Source organism: Solanum pennellii, chromosome 2 (genome assembly GCF_001406875.1).
Source record: "Solanum pennellii chromosome 2, SPENNV200".
NCBI lineage: Eukaryota > Viridiplantae > Streptophyta > Magnoliopsida > Solanales > Solanaceae > Solanum > Solanum pennellii.
In genome coordinates, this window is record NC_028638.1 from 53,670,178 (window position 1) to 53,689,000 (window position 18,823).

The 18,823-nt window shown below is 34.9% G+C and overlaps 3 protein-coding genes, 1 long non-coding RNA gene and 1 pseudogene across 6 annotated transcripts; 3 read left to right on the forward strand and 2 right to left on the reverse strand.

The window, feature by feature from the left end:
• The first annotated feature begins 118 nt into the window (after positions 1-118).
• Positions 119-598, forward strand: LOC107010154 (RING-H2 finger protein ATL56-like). The gene has a single exon (XM_027914222.1). It carries the CDS (start codon positions 119-121, stop codon positions 596-598), a length of 480 nt encoding a protein of 159 aa, XP_027770023.1.
• Positions 599-1,141: 543 nt separating this feature from the next.
• LOC107010155 lies at positions 1,142-4,331 on the forward strand (annotated as a pseudogene).
• Positions 4,142-10,399, reverse strand: LOC107011414 (aldehyde dehydrogenase family 2 member B7, mitochondrial-like). Of its 3 annotated transcripts, XM_027914975.1 has the most exons (12): positions 10,037-10,399; positions 7,852-7,992; positions 7,630-7,772; positions 7,014-7,167; positions 6,644-6,873; positions 6,338-6,424; positions 5,603-5,776; positions 5,386-5,523; positions 5,047-5,105; positions 4,968-5,006; positions 4,797-4,858; positions 4,576-4,717 (listed from the first exon to the last, which is right to left on the reverse strand). In XM_027914975.1, exons 1-11 carry the CDS (start codon positions 10,275-10,277, stop codon positions 4,846-4,848), a joined length of 1,419 nt encoding a protein of 472 aa, XP_027770776.1. In that variant the 5' UTR covers positions 10,278-10,399; the 3' UTR covers positions 4,576-4,717; positions 4,797-4,845. The 3 variants fall into 3 exon arrangements, with proteins under 3 accessions (XP_015066397.1, XP_027770775.1, XP_027770776.1); XM_015210911.2 differs by having other exon boundaries at positions 4,142-4,717; positions 4,968-5,105; XM_027914974.1 differs by having other exon boundaries at positions 4,142-4,717; positions 4,968-5,105; positions 9,977-10,110.
• LOC114076144 lies at positions 8,380-10,237 on the forward strand. The gene is made up of 2 exons (XR_003576957.1): positions 8,380-9,229; positions 10,014-10,237. It is a non-coding gene; the product is annotated as an uncharacterized LOC114076144 (long non-coding RNA).
• A 112-nt stretch (positions 10,400-10,511) lies between the features above and the next one.
• Positions 10,512-15,279, reverse strand: LOC107011413 (cyclic nucleotide-gated ion channel 18-like). The gene is made up of 6 exons (XM_015210910.2): positions 14,621-15,279; positions 14,336-14,548; positions 13,940-14,256; positions 13,011-13,122; positions 12,206-12,442; positions 10,512-11,445 (listed from the first exon to the last, which is right to left on the reverse strand). Exons 1-6 carry the CDS (start codon positions 15,065-15,067, stop codon positions 10,699-10,701), a joined length of 2,073 nt encoding a protein of 690 aa, XP_015066396.1. The 5' UTR covers positions 15,068-15,279; the 3' UTR covers positions 10,512-10,698.
• Between the last annotated feature and the right edge of the window lie 3,544 nt (positions 15,280-18,823).

Below are 18,823 nucleotides of genomic sequence, written 5' to 3' on the forward strand. Positions count from 1 at the left end.
TTATATAAAAGTTCATTTCAATCCATAAAAAAATAATCATTCAGTAATTGTAATGTGCAAGTAATCTCCTCATTTCCTCCTCAGATCATATGAGATTTTCCAAAGAATTCAACTTACAATGAAGAACCAAGAAGTGGGCACTGCCACACGGGTTATAATCCTGGCAATGGTGATATCAGTGCTATCGCTATTTGTTTTAGTCGGAGTTCTTGTCCTGATTCATATCTGTGTACTAGTGAGGGAGTTCAACAGAAGAAGCGACAACATTAACATGGCGGAGAGAGGGAGCACCAACATGTCCATGTCCATGTCCAAGGAGGATATAGAAAAGCTTCCTTGCTTCATTTTTCAAGCCAAAGAGAAAGGAACTAGTACTCCAGTGGACTGTGCAATTTGTTTGGATAATTTCAAGGTGGGTGATAAGTGCAGAATGTTGCCTCAATGCAACCACAGTTTTCATGCCGAATGCATAGACTTGTGGCTCCTTAAGTCTCTCTATTGTCCAATTTGCAGAACTAGCACCGATATTCTGAGGGACTGTTCCATATCTGCAGGAGAAAGCAGTGGAAGTGGTCAAACGAGACAAGAGTTGAGTTGAGAGAGACTCGAGAAAGTGATAGATCTAATTAGTTGATAGTGAGTAGATTCGTCTTTATTCTTGGTTTACCAAAGAGCTCATATCCACGCACCAGATGTTCAGTCCTGGATTTGGGGTGACTCTGGGATTGAATTGGAGCTTAGCTAAGAATTTACTATCAGAATTGAACAGTTGCTTTAGTTTGTGTGCAGAGTGATGTTCTTTCTTTTGTATATATTCAGATACATTTAAACACTGGGTTACAAAATTAGACTAACTTGTGAGCTATGTGGAAAAGAGTAGTACCAGTTAATGTTCATAATAAAGATTATCTTATAAATACTGTAACTTGATTATCAAAATATTTGGGACCTGTGAGTGTATGCATAAAACTTGAAAACTATTGAACATACATTATATGGATCAATACCTGTCTCTGGCCTCTAGTTGTTGTTTTCTTTCTCGAATACAAATGAAAACTAACAAAGCAAAAATCAAAGTGACAACATAGTACAAGCTATAAACCTCCTTACATTTTCATCATAGGTGTAAGCCGGCGTTCAACAAGTGCTAGTTTGGTTTAAACCAAGAGTATTCTTTACTTTGTGACTAAACAGCTACACATCGAAAACCCACCTTTTTACCCTTTACGTATGAAAATCAGAACTGTTTTACATCCAAGAAACCAGTTACTTCTCTTCAACTCTCTTCTAAGGAGCACAACTTTTTCCCTTGGCTGACATAATTAAGCAGTTTGGAACTATGAAAATCATGTTATTTGAATAATCTTATCTTAAGTTGTTAGAGAAAGTCCACAATTAATTATTTTCTGTCTCAATAACGCCATCTCAAGTAACCTGATTCTTTTTCATGGGTCAAACATGTGAAAATATCTAGTGCTATATTGAATTGTGTGACTATCTTATCTAAAAATCTCACATACTTCAATACGTCCTTCTCTCTGTTTTTGAAAGACGGGCTGATGGAAGAACTTCTAATGGGAATTTACACAAGGGACAGGACTAAACATCTCAAAGTCATTACTTCTATCTGCATTTTCAACTTAATCAACAGATGCTGCCTCACATTTTCACAGCCTTCTACTGCTGAATGCATCCTTCAACTAGGAAAATTTTCGGTACCGTATAACGTGGGTGATGAAGATGGAAACTGGGGTAGTTTCTTGAATGATGAAGCCTGTGGTGGACCCTTTCGAGATTACCTCTATGCAATGGGAATCAGAGCAAAAAAAAAGGACAAATGCACCTGAATTCGACTCAACAAACAAACTGCTTGACTAAGATGAATGATGAAGGAAATGGAATTGATGTTTCCGGTTGTGGTGTTGAGAAGCTAACAAAAACTGGTAGCAGCTGCTCAGATTTCACTGTTGATGACGTTAACATGAAGTTCGGAGACAAACTCAAAAAGTTGAGTTATAACTGTCAATTTCAGGATACTGCAGATAAAAGAAGTCATTTTGCGAGTTCTGTGTAAATAGCTGGAAAGATATAAAGGAAGTGAGGTCGAAAAATGATAAATACGCAGAGGCAGAATCAGATATATGTAGGTTTGCAGTATTAGTATCACTAACAAGTACTAGAATTATAGATCAAGCATGGCTCAGAAAGCTTTACAATTGCCTTTCAAATCAAAAGCAACCTGTGAACTTTGCATATACCGAAGAAAAAGAGCAAGAGCAAGACGAGCACTCGGAGCTGACAGAAAAACACAAGTTTAGACCAGGTAATCCAACTTTTAGAATTTTGTGCATCATTAGAAGATGGATTACTTCACGTTTAATGTGTAATTTGAACTTGAAACAGTTTTACCAGTCCTAATTGGAGGAATCCTAGCAGTCCTGATAACTGTATTTATCTCAGTGTGGACTTTCATACGAAAGAGGGCCAATGTAGATGCATCTGAGAAGAAATTTGATAATGTTTTTTCCACTCAGTGTACCTTCTAACAGTGTACAAGAATTTTTACGCTATCAGGTCACTTAAAAGATTATTGCCACCTTTTTCATCTTTGTAACTCTCCATATACGAACTAAATAGGTTCATAACTTAATTGGCAGCTATAGATCTGGCAATGCCAAAAGATTCTAGTTTGGAAGTCTCCATTGAGGAGGTCTACTCAGCTACAAACAATCTAAATGAATCACACTTCATTGGTGAGGGGACAGCAGGTTACACCTATATTAATTTTGTTCTCCATTTATAGGAACTGATTTTTACTGTTGAATTCACTAATAATAATATTCTTGTAGAAAAGGTGTATAGAGGAGTTCTCCCTAACAATCAGGAGGTTGCAATTAAGCACATAATCCATGAAGAATGTATAGAAACATTCCTCAGGGAAGTCAAAAGCCTAACTAATGTCAGACATCCAAACCTGGTAGCCTTGCTTGGCTACAGCAAGAATGCCAAAGAATATTTCCTCATCTATGAAATTTGTCCCTACGGCAATCTCTCTCAGTGGCTCTTTGGTATGTAACAGTTCTCTCTGCTTTAAATGTCAACTTCTCCAATTGTTTCAACCTGCACAAGTACTGCATAACTCTACTCAGCAAGGCTTAAATAGATGGAAAGAAATCCACCTAGCGCTTTTTTGTCTTTTAAAGGATTTGAATGCTAAGTCACACTATTGAGTTCTATTGAAAGAGCTATTTCATTTCCTTGTCCCTTCCCTCTATTGTGTAATGGTGAATGGTCAGATTACCTTTGTTGAAACAGCAAACAACAGAGTATTATCCTGGACCCAAAGGCTTGAGATTGCCATTGATAGTGCTAAGGGACTCGTAAGTATAATCCACCGCGATATAAAGGTAGAAAATGGTTATGAATTCCCTTCAAAGTTTTGAACTTTGGACTTCCCTGAATGGCTAAGTCACCTGCTTTATATTAATCCACAGCCTACAAACATACTCTTAGGCCAGGATTTTGAAGCTAAGCTTTCTGATTTCGGATTGTCCAAGGTGATAGACATTGATGAATCCTACATGATCTCAGAAGTGAGGGGCACCTATGGTTATGTCGATCCTGAATATGAAACAAACCATCAAGTAAATTCAGCAGGCGATGTCTATAGTTTCGGAATAGTACTTCCGCAGATCCTCTCTGGAAGGAAAGTTATCAATATGAACATGGAAAAACCAACACGGCTGGACAAAATTGTAAACAAATACCCATTTCACAAATCATATCATTCATTACATGTAGAAGATTATACGGATGTTGATAAATACCTGGCATTTCAGGCAAAATCGCTGTTGAGGGAAAGAAGGGCAGTGGAATTTGTTGATCCAAAACTTTATGGAGATTACTCAACAGATGCTTTCCAACTCACACTGGAGCTAGCTATTTCTTGCATTGCACCAAAGCAACAAAGACCCTCCATTGAGAAAGTAGTTGACAAGCTGGAGGAGGCCTTAGCTATAACAAGAAGGGAAAAAGCTTCAACACCTCACTCTACACCAGTGTAGTCTTCAACTTCTTTCCAAGAGCAATATAGAACACTAGTTGAAAATGTCACCTAATCTATCTCATCATAGACAGTTCATTGAACAAGATATATACCGTAGTAATATAGAATTATAACATTACATCTATATATAATTCATTACATTCCCACAAAACTCAAACACAAGATCCTATTTTGCATCAGAGCTACAGAAATACAAGAAAGGTCTCACACAAACAAGTTTGCATATTGTTATCAAATCATAAGAAGTTAGTAACAAACAATAACACACACACAATACAGCGTTTTGGTCTTATCTACACTGTATACAAGTGACCTCTAAAAAACAAGATTGCCGTGTTGCACGACATCTCAGGAGTACCAGAAAGCAGGGGGGAAAACTACAGCCATGCTGGATTCTTCAGAGGGGTAACAATAGCTTTGACTTGCAAGTAGTTACTTAGGCTGTAGACTCCCTTCTCTCTTCCATGTCCACTCATCTTATAACCACCAAATGGAATGGCAGCATCAAAGATGTTAAAGCAGTTAACCCACACTGTCCCTACTCTAAGGGCTCGAGATATTATGTTGGCTGCATCTATATTCTGGGTAAAAACACCCGCTGCCAACCCATAATGTGACGAGTTTGCCCTTCGGATGACCTCTTCAACATCCCTGTTTGTTTCAAGGTCAGGTTCAGTGTTAATAAACAAAATACAAGCACAGCTACATTACAAATGAAATGTAATCTCACTTGAATTTCAAGAGGGACTGCACTGGTCCAAATATCTCATCTCTGGCAATCAGCATGTTATCCTAAATAGTTGAAAAATAATTTTAAACAAAACAATTTAATGTCATCAGTACGATGTTCATCTTTTTCACCTTACGTATGGATATATTCTATGGATAATGGCAGTTATACCTGGACATTTGAGAAGACAGTAGGTTGGACATAGAAGCCCTTGGAACCCAATTTTTCCCCTCCAGACTCGAGAGTAGCCCCGCTTTCAGTACCAGATTTTATGTACTTCAGGATCTTCTCAAATTGCTCTGTATCAATCTATTGATAACACAAAAAATTCATGTTACATCTACTTCAGAAATGTAAATGGAAGTCCGTAATTACTACTTCTCTTAGCTGGAAATTCATGATTTAAGTTCGTGTAAGATGCAGAAAAGGAAATAATAAAGGTACCATTGCCTGAAAAGTTGGCTACATCCAAATTGGTGAACATATATTATTCCTTCTTGTCCTTAAGTTGGCAAAGAATTTGTTTAACTATTCTCTTTTTATATATTATCCATGACAGAGGGGACAGCGATACACGAAAAAACAGTACCTGCGGACCTTGTTCAACTCCCTTCTTGAAAGGGTCTCCAACAATGCGTTTTAAAGCACGAGCTTTGGCTTTCTCCACAAATTCATCATATACTCTTTCATGTACGAATGTCCGAGATCCAGCACAGCAGCATTGTCCCTGCAGATACTTGAAATTTATTCCATTTCGGAGCAAGCATCAGAGGTTGCAATTTTCCAAGAGTGGAAATTTTTGCTACCTGGTTAAAGAAAACAGCAGAATGAGCCAACTCAACAGCTTTATCAACGTCTGCATCTTCACAAATGATGAAAGGAGATTTTCCTCCGAGCTCCAAAGTCACTGGTTTTAGGTTGCTCTTTGCAGCTGCACCTACGACAGCTTTACCAGTTTCTGTGGACCCTGTAAAAGCAATATTTTATACGGGGAAAAGATGCAAGTAATGTCGAGGGCCAAGCTGTTTAAATCTATACGAAAACAAGTAGTAGAAGATGTCAGTGCTCCTTCAGTCTCCCTCATCTATTCCAGAGTATTCACTCAGAAAACTTTACACATCACAGTTGCATCAATAAAAGCAAGCATGAAATACAAAAGCTGAAAGGACATCAGGATGCATAACCTCTTTATGTTGTTTATTGACTTTTAATGGGGAAGCTGGAAGAAAAAGATATGATTTTCTTCATTTTCTACATGTGGATTATACAATCTAATGAGACGCTATAATTAGGCTATTTACTTCTTTTAATCTTCTTTGGGGTGGGAGAGGGGGTAGAATTAGCGACGGATAGCTTCATTGCTACCTAGAGATATGTTGAAACTGAAATACCATGTTCTGACACTCCTTTATACAATCCAACATTTCAAATTTGATATTGAAACTGCCTTGGACTTTGTCGTGTAGGTTTATCAGAAGAAACATAAGCCATTTCTTCTGTAAATTCCTATTCAGGAACTAAAGCCAAAACTCAGAAAATACCTTATCGACATCCATATGACTGGCAAGATCTGCACCTGCACTACCGGATCCAGGAATGACATTTAAGACTCCAGGGGGAAGTCCAACCTGACAGTTGGAGTGAAGACAAATTACATTCTATCATCTTGTATAGATGGAGAAATCTTCGATTTGAGCTGCAATAATTGTGGAAAGTTTCCACTTCTATATTTGAAACTACTAAATTTGTAAACAACATACTAGAAATAACTAAATGACAAGTACAAATGAGTACTCATTAGAATTCTGTGAATTCACAACCGGTGCAGACTAAAAATGGGTATATACCTCATGGAATAACTTTGACACATACAGGGCAGAGAGTGGTGTTTGTTCTGCTGGTTTTAGTACGACAGTGTTACCACAAGCAAGTGCAGGGCCAACTTTCCAGGCGAACATTAATAACGGAAAATTCCAGGGTATTATCTGTCCTGCAACACCAATTGGCTCATGCAGGGTCTGAACATGGTGCAAACTGTCAGCAGGAGCTGTAAGACCATGAATTTTATCAGCCCAACCTGAATAAGAAATGTTAGCAGAAACACTTAGAAAAGCATTTAGGGTGATTCAGCAAACATTAGAACGTCACTTGATATACAATAAGTGGTTATTAAACTGTCAAAAGGAAACATAACGCCATTTTTCTTATTTTCTTAACCAGCATAGTATCTGAAAAGACGAATGAGCATTGGTATTTCTTCATTTGCAGCTTGTTCGTAAGGCTTTCCATTATCCCAAGTCTCAAGTGCTGCAAGTTCATCACTGTGCCTCTCAAGCAAATCAGCAAACTGCAACATTATACATGACCTTTCCTGGAAATATTTGGTTAAGTAAGTACATTATTGTACATGCTTAAGTAAGACTGGGAGTTTAAACAAGCTGTAGTTGTCTGCAGAGGCGGATTGATTTCTCATATGTTCACTTTACTAAATAGTTATTATCTCAAGAAGTCATTTTTCAACTTGATTCCAATTTTCTTCAACAAAGAAAGTGACTTATATCACTCAAATAATTACTATTAGTTGAACGACCAACTGAGAAATTAACTTCGGTAGAGGGACCATATAATACAGGAAATAAATATATATGTGAAAGTACTAAAATGAGAGAATATTAAAATCTAAACACATATGTCAGATAGATCAATGTGTTCAGTGATAAGAACCTTAAAGGTTGAACATGTTAAGTTCAAATTCTAAATCCGCCTCTCACTGTTGGGACAAGGAAGAGGATATGGAAAGATAAGAAGATTCGGTTACTGCACAAATGCTTACATAAGCAGTCATTTTAGGCCATGGTCCTTCATCAAATGCTTTACGGGCAGCAGAGACTGCACGGTTGACATCTTCAGTGTCGGCCTCCGCAACCGTAGTAATTGCTTCCCCTGTTCGAGGGTCAAATGTAGGAAATGTCTTTCCTGAAGACGTAGAATTCTCCATATTACACTTAAGATTTATAGAAGAAATAACATATAAATGAAAAGACTTTAGGTCAACCTGAGGCTGCATCAACAAACTGTCCATTGATGAGAAGCTGATTATATTTAACCTCAACAGGTGGAGTGATTGGCTCTTCATGCACCACGGCACTGCTACAAAACCTTCTGATACCCTTTCTCCAGTAGTTGGAGTATCTAACTGTAGATTGAAATTGCAGAACCTATAATTAGCAAGCTCCTTTCTCAAGAAAATCAGTTAAAATATCAAACAAATCAAGTGGGGTAATATCAAGACACAGCAGTTAGCTTGTTCAATCATCAAGATACCAAAGAAAGAAAACACGGGTGAAAATAATTCTTCTGATTAGCAAAAGACTACTTTAATTATAATCTAAGAATGTATTTTTGGTTTAGAAGTACGTGCAATATATTGTTATTGGAGATAAAATACCCATCAACATTCGTTTATTGGTTAGAATGAATCCGACCGCAAACCCATCAAATTAAAATCCGAACCAAATTAAATAAACTCACCATTATGATTAAAAAACAAATACTGTTCCAGTTTCCTCAAAACCCAGCAGAGTACTATGTCACCTGAATTAAACTTCAACCTCAAAACAGACCAGATTTATTTTTAGTTACTCTTGGTGAGTTTGTCCACCCAATAGAAAAGAATTAATTTTTCCATCTTCCCTCAAAAGTCACCATGTTACTGTGTTTGAGGCAAGTGTAATTGGAATTGCAGTACAAGAATGTAGTGGATTTGGGCTGATTCTTTCAGCAGGGAAATTTGTCTCTGCTTTTGTGGTTGGGTTCGTGGTGATTCAGGCGGCAACTTCTGCCGTTGATGATGTGATATTTTGTTTAACTGCTAAGTTGATTCTTTTTTATGTCTACTCAGGTGTTGAGATTTTCCTCTGGGATGCTATTCATTTTATTGAGTTTTATCTCTTCTTAGTTGGATTTGTGTTTGGTTAGAAGTGATGAAGTCCATAAAGGGACTGTTGAGTTAGATTCTAAAAAAAGGCAAAATTAAGGGAACTGTAGAAGATGGTAAAAGGCAAAGTTATTTTCCCTTTTCTTGGAAGACATGGAAGAAGATGCGCCGCTGCCACGCCCAGAGGGGTTTGTATTTGCCTTCTTGGACCTGGGTAGAACTATAACGGGAAAGATGGTTTACTTGTTAGTTGGGTCGGATGTGGGTAAAGTTATTTCCCCTTCTCCTGGAAACCATTGAAGAAGACGCGCCGCCGCCACGCTACCATTATATGGGTTTGTTTTTGATTTCTTGGACTTGGGTATAACAATAACGGGAAAGGTGGGTTACTTGTTAGTTAGATCCAGTGCCGGCAAAGTTATTTCCATTTTCTTGGAAATCAACTCATGGAAAAAAGATGCGCCGTCGCTGCCGCCGCCGCCGCCGCCGTTAAAGGGTTAGTTTTGCTTTCTTTGGACTTGGGTGGGTTTTACATGTTAGTTGGTCGGATGCGGGTTATATTAGGGGCGGGTGGTTTTTTCTTTTCATTTTTGGATAAAATGGGTTGATTCGGAGCTTTCCCTTAAAAGAACTACAACGGAGGATAAATTTAATGATTAAATGAAACCCTTAACTCTGTATTTAGCTTAGGTTCAAAATTTATTTCTAAATTTTGTTTAGACAATCAAGTAAACACTCTGCGTAACCTAAAATAATTAGGTCTACTTTATAGTACCATCTAAAGCCAAACTAGTCCTTTCGAAAATAAGATAAATAGATTACTTTTAACTGATTAAATCATAGTTGATCAAAATTATTCACACTGTCATGTCATCAGTGAACAAGAGAAGCTACAATCATACTCTTTCCTTACCTTTCCTTTTTATATTTTTATTCTAAATAGTTTATCAATAACTTCATAAAATTAATACATAAATTATAAAAAAAAATTCTATTATACTCATGATAGTTAATTACTTTGGAAATAGATATTTAATCAACTTAAGAAAATTAATACAGTAAGTAATTAATTTGGAAAAGAAATTTCTAACAAACGAATTAAAAATAAAAGATGATTTATCATTTTTTGAAAAATTAACTTTAAAAAAACAAATAGAATTACAAACTTATTTAATTTATTAATGAAAGTAAAATCTAAACAGGTGAAATATAAAAAAAAAAAAAAAAGGAAAAGAGAGAGTACTAATTAAGATGCACTCCATTCTTTTGCACATAAACAGTAGTAAAGACGTAGTCTAAATACTTGAAGTTCGAAGCTGAGAAATGATCCGTCGTGTATGAGTATCCATTGCTGGAGACGAGAATATTAAGTAGAGATGGAGAAGATAGCAAAGAAGAGAGCAGAATCGGAGCAACGCAAAGAGTTTCGTCAAGAATTCAAATACAGAGTAATTTTTGGACGGAGACAGATTTGCTGCTGCTAAAAATACTGGGGCATGCAGAGGTAGTCTAACTACTTGCACGTCATCAATTAGCTGATTCATTAGAAATAAGCTTATCCTTTCCCTTGCAAGTTTTCTTCTCTGTGTTCCATTCCACTATTCCTTTCCTGAACCCTATGAAAAAAATATTGCCTTCTTTTTTTTCTGTCCAATCAAAAACAATCTAATATGTACAGGTAAATCTTACCCTTACGCGAGATTACATTGATTTGGCGTAAACATCCGAAGTTTTTTCCAATATGTACCTTTGGAACTACATAACTTTTAGGCACAATCAACTAGAAAAGAAGGTTGTATTTCACATGATTGAAAAGGGAATAATGTTGTAATCAAAAAGGCCTATAGTTCCTGAAATTTACAAAAAAGTTTTAAAAAAAAGGGTACTAGCTTTGTCATTACTCACCAGTCACCAGTACCTTTCAGTAATGCAAGGTGTTCTAACTAATTACATATAATGTGGCCTTCATTCTGCAGAAAAATCAGGCTCATCTGGCTTAAACAGCTTGGGCATTTTTAAGCTAGAAGAAGAATCAGCCATCTTCTGTTCTATTCCTCGTCTCGTATTAGTAGCAAATCGTTTGGCCAAAATTGTAGCTCCAAGTTGTTGGGAACCACGAGAACCACTGGCTACTAACGGTTGCTCAGGACCAGCGTCATCAAAACTTTGCTCATTGTAGTTACCCTCATCATTAGGATCTTGATTATAATAATAGCTCTCTTGTAGAGCCAACTCGTGTTCCATCTTTTTCTTCTTATACCTTCTCCATGCAGCCTCTATAAAACAAGCACCCCATGTTCTCCACTGATGAGAATAGTACCTAAATGCATGCTGTAGCTTCATGCTGTGAAGACGTTTAAATTGAACTGCAAAAAATTTCAGGTCTTCAGCTCGAAGTGCAAATGCTTCAACTTCAGTAAGTGTTCTCACTGTTCGAGTTGAAGCTGGCAACTGCGTTGAGTTAGGCAGTAAGGCCCATGTCAGCAATTCTTCACCACAAAAATCATTAGGTCCAAGGGTGATTGAATTGAAGAATCCAGATCTTCCCCCATTTGTTGTGGAGCTCTCTAGTTGTCCCCTGATGATGAAGAGCATCTCACTCACTGGATCATCTTCTAGAACAACATATGTGCCCATTATGCTCAGGGTCGACACTAGGCGTTCACAAATTGCATCAAGCAACTGGTCATCCATTTGCTCAAAAAATGGAACCTGCGCAGTCAGGAGATTTTGGGGTCTCTAAAGCTTAGCAAACAAAAGTGGATGGGTTTAGGCATTTACAGAGTAAAAATACAACTCCAAACATGTGACTGATGCAAATGCAAAACGAAAGGTACATCACAAGACAAGTCAAAGCTTAAATTGATGACTGAAGAGATGGAACTATTTTATTTATTCATTCACTAATACTTATTAGTACTTATGCATTTCTTTTGCTCAAATCTTTAACTACTGGCAAATATTTCTGCCTGCAGCTCTTTTCCTTAATGTTTGCCTCCTGAAAGTATTTCAATTCCAAGAGAAGTGAAATACTGCAAACACCACATATTACATCATCTGGCTATGCCATATATATATATATATCTAAAGATCACAATGAAAAGGGCAACCTTGACAGAAAATAAATCTCTTATCAAACATCAACAAGAGCTGATGCAAATGTCATAATCTATAAACAATGATTGTTTCTCGCTTCCGGGTCTTAACAATGTAAATTAAAACATGAAATGTGCAAATATTTTGTTAAAATACGCAAATGTCGGTATGAGTATGACCATTTATATCAGCTATACCAATTTAGGAACAAAGGATTTCCTGGGAACCAGTGGTCAGAGTTTCTGCTTAAGACACTGACAACCTATCAAGTCTCGAGAAGAAAAGAATGCAGCATACATCAATATGCCATGATAGTCTAATATATAATACACGAGCCAAGCAAAATAATGATATATTTAGTGCCAGAAAGACATACTCGTCGAACAAGATTAAGGCATAGGTGTCTTTGGATTTGACGACGAAGGTCCAAAGGCAAAGATTGCAAGATCTCTTCTTCATTAACTCCTCTTGTTGCAAGCCATTTACATTGATCAAAACGGCGAACACGTTCTTGCAAGTCTTCAGGCAACTGTCGATGTCTCATCCATTCTTCAATATCTCTTTTTCTAATTCTCCATTCCTCAATTTTTACAGTCATAGATTGCAGATAAGTCTGGAAAGGGCAGAAATTCAGAAGTATATCAAGGACAAAGAAGCATGTCCTAAACTAGATGAAACAAATCTAAAATGGTAGCTCAAACTCTTAAAAACCCTTACAAATCACCGACTAACCCCTAAGCATAATCTGAAAGCAGTATCCAACTCAACCCAGAAGTAATGTTGAATAATATTATACTATTAATCCCAATGGACCTAAGCTGCTTATAATTTGAGATTATAGGGAACATATCTAGAGTAATGGCACATAGCAGGACTGCTAACTTGAAAAATGAAATTGAAGCTCTTAGAGGTTTCTGATTACTCTTCAAAGAATTAATCCAACTCCGTACAATATTTAGCCCAATAATTAGCACATTATGTAAATCAACTATCACAAATTAACAAAGTTATCATGTTTAACATTGCTCTAGAGGTGAATAATTATAACAACTTGAAGGTGTCTGACATAACATGTATAGATTAATCATTCATGTATATAAACCATGATGAAATTACTTCAGATAACTGCACTAGGTGATACTAGTGATCTATACAGACAAATCTTATCCTCAAAATCTTACCTGCATGTTTCCAATTAACTGTGCAAAGAGAACTAAACCGATGATACTTATGAAAATGCTGAATAAGGTTTCACCAATATATGTGCTAGTATTCAAATTCTGCCCATATGAACTGCAAGACAACATTCGTAAAGATAAACATAAGATTTCTACCTGGAAAAAGAACCGAGGAATTTGATGGTATCCTAAGCAACAAAGGAGACAAGGAATTCATTTTAAACAATTTATGTGATCCAAAATCACTGAAGTCTTCATTGTGACATTTATGTGGTAGCCATACATGATCCAAGACAGTCTACAGAGGATCAGTATACTTTATCATTTACAATGATTAACAGCGGTGAAAATGCTTGCCAAAAATTCAGTAGCTGAGATAGACAAGGGTGAACATTTATGAATTCCTAGTCCAGTCTTAGCTGCCTGATGAATTAACCAAACATAAGAGACAGGGTACCAAACAGACAGAGTGACTTGCATATTCGGATGCAGATCTAAACGCAAAGAGTCCTTTAAAAGCCAGACTATATTACATAAATTCTATCAGAATGTATTAGGTGGAAGCAAAAGCAGCTAAAGTGAAATAATATTTTTCCCAATTTTCATTTCAAGAAGATGACACCATTCATTTCAGATGCTCCCATATTACCCCTTAATTAGTCCCTTTTTTTTATAGGAATGATATGACATTAAGACCAAAAGATCTAAGGGTTTCTTTTGGTAAGACATTTATATTTAGAGTATGTGTAAATAGTATTTCTTTCTCAAATACTGTCATATAAATAACAAAAAATGAAGGAGTATGTCAGAAGAGGAATGTCCCTAGGAATTACTTTGAGACGCCAACTTTCAATTATAATCACCAACACCATTGAATATGCAAAACTGAGAATGAATTAAGAAGAGTAAATTTGCAGTTGAAGAAATCAAACCTTAAATTTCTTAGACCCCACCAAAGACAGTATAAATATTTTGCCAAGAACGATGATGAAGCCACTTCATTAGTAAAGGCATCAGCGAAAATTCCAAACTTAAAACCAGAATCTTCATCATTTACAGCATCACATTTCTCAAGCACTCGTGTGCTGTTTCGCCAGTAATCGCGTATATAACTATCCTCATCAACATTGTTACAGTCCAAAAATTCAAGAATGCAGGGTGGAACTGCATCACGCTCCTTATTACATTCAATTGCCCAGCAAGAGAATTGTCTTCCTATAGATGCCACGTACCAGGAAGCTCCTGCCACCTGAAGGCACCAACAATTCTCAAACCAGGTCTCAAATAAATTATTACGAAATGAAAGGGAATGGGAAATGAGTGTTTACATGACTTGCTAACATGAACAGAAGGAGATTATAAGCTGCTCCTGCCCAGGCTGTTTTAGCAATAAAACCTGTAGTTTTGATAATCTGCTGATTTAATGGGAAAATAACGAATAACCTTGGCACATATTGTATGAGAACGATAAGTGCAAGTGTACTTTTGGAATGACCCGAACCATTTCTTTTTGCTGCTGGGATTACATAGCGAATAACAATCTGCAATGGCACTATTAATTAAAAATAACAATAATAAAAGTAGAGTATTAAACTAAATGGATATGTACTGACTTGAGGCAGGGGAAGAGCAGCTGTAAAATCAACGATGAAATCAGTTTTGAGATATCGTATAGCAATTTCACGGGGGTCCATAACAAGCTCACCCCGGCCGAAAACCCTAGAGCTCGGAGCAACAAAAGCTGTGCGGAACTTCATGGCAATGTGAAGGAAGTAAAAGATGTCGGTGAGAGAACGATAGATGGTAATTTCACGGGCGGCTTCGTCATCAGTGGACATACAAGCTCTATCGCTGACGAAAGGTACGTAGAAGTAGAGTGGATCGATGAAAAGAGAGATGAGACAGGTAAGGAGGAAGACATAGTTCCAGCGATTGACGATATCGCTGTTTGGATCGAGAATTTGGCGCCACCATGGCACATCGTTCGAAAATGATTTGTTCTTCAAAGATTGCTGTAAATGACGGAGGTGAGACGCCGGCTTTGCAAATATTCTACTCATCTTCCATGGCGGAGTCCGATATCAAAATCGGATTCCGGAAGATTATCTCTCTTCTGGAAAACACAACAGATTCCAATAATTTTTTTGTATTATGAATGAAACAGTGAGTGAAAATTAGCTCTAGAAAAGAAGGAAGAATGAATGAAGAGTGTTCCATTGAAGCTCCTTTTTTCACCAAAGCTTCCTTTACTGCCATTGAAAATTGTGTGAGGAAAACCTGTGACTTCGGAAGTTTGTAGGATTTGGTTAACAACACATGTCAAAGTTTCAAATTTTAATTAATGAAAATACTTAACATCCTAATCATCATTAGAATTGATTTATTTTCTTCCATAAACATTATTTCATCATACTGGAAAAAAAGGCGGGAAATTAGGTACAATGAAATCTAGTGCGACCACGAAATGGGCCAGGCCCCATTTGGATTCTTTTCTTTGGGTCATTCTTTCGTGACATAACCTCACATGCTTTACTATCGTATATACGTATTGTATTACATCGTAATCTCTTAAATATCTTAAATATAATCTCTTTAATTAACGGGATACTAAAAATTCAAAAATTATTATATTTCACCTCACATCAGCGATTCCTTCCCCAATCTCATTAACCTCCACAACCCATGTAATCCACTTCTTCCTCAAACATTGTCCCAAGTTAACAACCAATTTTTGAATATTAGCAATACATAAAAAGAGGTAAGATTTTCTTTAGGTTTTCGATTTTCTAAAGCATCTCAAATTTATACAATTTCATGTATCTAGGTTGGAGTTTCTCTTTTTCTAAAGTTCGATACTAGTTATTACATTGCTTGAAGTTGTGCTATATCCATAGAGCAATGTGTCATAATTTCAAAAATACTAAATAAATGTGTATAGTATTAATTTAATTTATCAAGTATCAATTCTATACGTTATATTAAAAATATGTATCTCGCATTATGTACATCTAAATATGTAATATATGAGAAGAAGAAACATATACATCTAATATGTATATCTAAATTTCATACGTTATATATAAAAAAAAAACATGAATCTCAATTTGATCATAAGCATATACATCTAATTATGTGTTTCTAAATATGAAATGTAACTGAAAACACATGAATTTAGGAACAAATAGATATCTGTAGAGTATCTATCTTATAGTTGTGTTTAGATTCAATGGACCTCCGTTTTCCTTTTTCATTTACTATTAAATATAGCAGAAGTTTTTTTTTTTCAAAACTATACAAATTAGAGTTAATACCTCAGATGGTCACTCAACTATGCACTTCTCTCTCAGAAAGTCACTCAACTTTGAATTTTAACTCAAAAGTCACTCAACTATTAACTCTTCTCTCAAAAAATCACTCAACTTTGAATTTTAACTCAAAAATCACCCAACTATTAACTATTCTCTCAGAAAGTCACTCAATTTATTTAATTATTTTTTAATTAAAATTTGCTGATCTTAATTGTTTATATAACAAATCAAATTTTTTTAAAATAAAAAATATCATTTGAATCATTTAGTGATCCACCAAACTAACCCGATCCATTAAAAAATATAATATAACCCATTTTATTTTACCTTTAATTCTAAATTAGTCCCTAAAATGGATGTAAACTCCAAGAGCTTTACATTTCAATGTTGTTATTCTTATACCTATTGGATGTACATTCCTCAAAAAATTTTAAAATAAAAAATTTCTTTGTTATATAAATAATTAATATCAGCAAATTTTAATTAAAAAAAACAATTAAATAAATTGAGTGACTTTCTGAGAAAAGAGTTAATAGTTGAGTGACTTTCTGAGAGAGAAGAATATAATTTAGTGACTTTTGAGTTAAAATGGAAAGTTGACTGACTTTCTGAGAGAAAAGTACGTAGTTAAGTGACCATATGAGGTATTAACTCTATAAATTACGACTCAAAAACTCATTAATGATTTCAGACTTTAGGCCTCTCAACTTCCATAAGCAATCATTTTTTCTGATAATCTTAATCCAAAATATATACAATCTTGAATGAATTTATTTCCACAAAAGTGTGGTGCAAAATTGGGTAGGCCACTTGATTTATAAAAAGTGAGAAATGATGCATGGAAGATATGGTTTTGATACGTATACAAAATTAAATAAAGATGCTACACGTTTCCTACAACTTTGTTTCTTTCGATACTCACCATAATTCATTGATAGCGATCGATGTTTTTTTTCTAAAAAAAACATCCCTTGACTTCTCACGTACACTATTATTTGATCTTAATTATTAATATCAATTAATTCAATAATTGGTGTTAATTAATCCAACTTTATGTTGTTTCCTAATACCTCTGTAACATAGTTGAATCAAACTTATCCACACTTTGCTAGCTTGTTTCTTGCACTATGTTGTTTGATTGCAAATGACTGAATAATAAGTAGTACCTTGGCTTCGTTATTGTACATATTAAATTCTTAATAGTAATATTTTATTTACTCTTACTACAAATAAAATGACAATATTACTCTAGGCAATCACTTTTTTTAACCGTTTAATATATCATAGTATTATTTGATTTGAATAATTAGTTGTTATTTACTCTATAATTCAATTTCAATGTACATATTGTGTTAGCAAGGTTCTAGGGATGGAATCGAGAATCTGTTGATTTATTCCAATGATGACTTGATTTCTTCCGCAAAAAATCGTAGCAAAGTTATTCGTTTTAGCAGCCAAATTGAACTTCTCAAGAAATTTTTAGAGGCTCAAATTATTTGTGGTGTTTCTCTATTATATATTTACTACTAATAAAATTTTAATTATTTGTATATTTTTTTATGTGTTAAAATAATAATAATATATAGTATTTCTTTATTGAATTCTTATACTTTATTTATTTATGTCATTTTCTCAGTAATTAAGGTCTTTATAGTAATAAAACTAAAAAAATAATCAATGTTGTGTTAAAATTTTATTTTAAACCGATATTATTTTGAAACGAGGGAATATAATATACAAATAATTAGGATGTTTACACTTATATTTATTTGGTTTTAAGTGATGAATGATATTTTGAATTGATCTGAGAACAACAAAATCAAGTTGGGACACGTTACCTTTCAACTATGTGACCTATACAAGGCACTACATAAATCCGTCCATGGCGCTACTGTCCCACGTAAACTTTATTCCAAAATACTAAATAATATTGTTAAAAAATAAAGAGTTAAATTATTTAATTTTAATAATAGATTTTGAGTTTTAAAAATATTATAAATTATAATATTTTAAAGATATATAAAAATGTTACTACGAAGGAATAATTATTATATTATATATAGAGTACTTTTTGAAAAAGGGAACAATAGTATCATATGTTGATACTCTGATCTCATCTTCAAACCCACTTATATATATATAAAGAAATAAAAATAAATAGTAAAATATTTAAATTATTGCAGATTGGATTGGTCATGCAACTGAATGTTTCCACTAACTCTTTTTATTTTCCTCCTTTTTCTTCGCCCTTTCATAACTATGTTTAAGCAATTAAGGGTATGTTTTTGGTGAAAAATATTTTCTCAACTGGATATCCTACTTATTTTTAAATGTTTAATTGATAAGTATTGAGTAGAAAATATTTTAGTATTTGATTTTTGAATAAAAATATTTTTTATTTTTTTCTAAAGAAGAAAATAATTTTTAAAATTGATTTTTTTTTAAAACAAATAAATTTAGAAAAATTTTGTGAACGGATGGGGGCTGGTAGGGGGCTAGTGGGGTGGG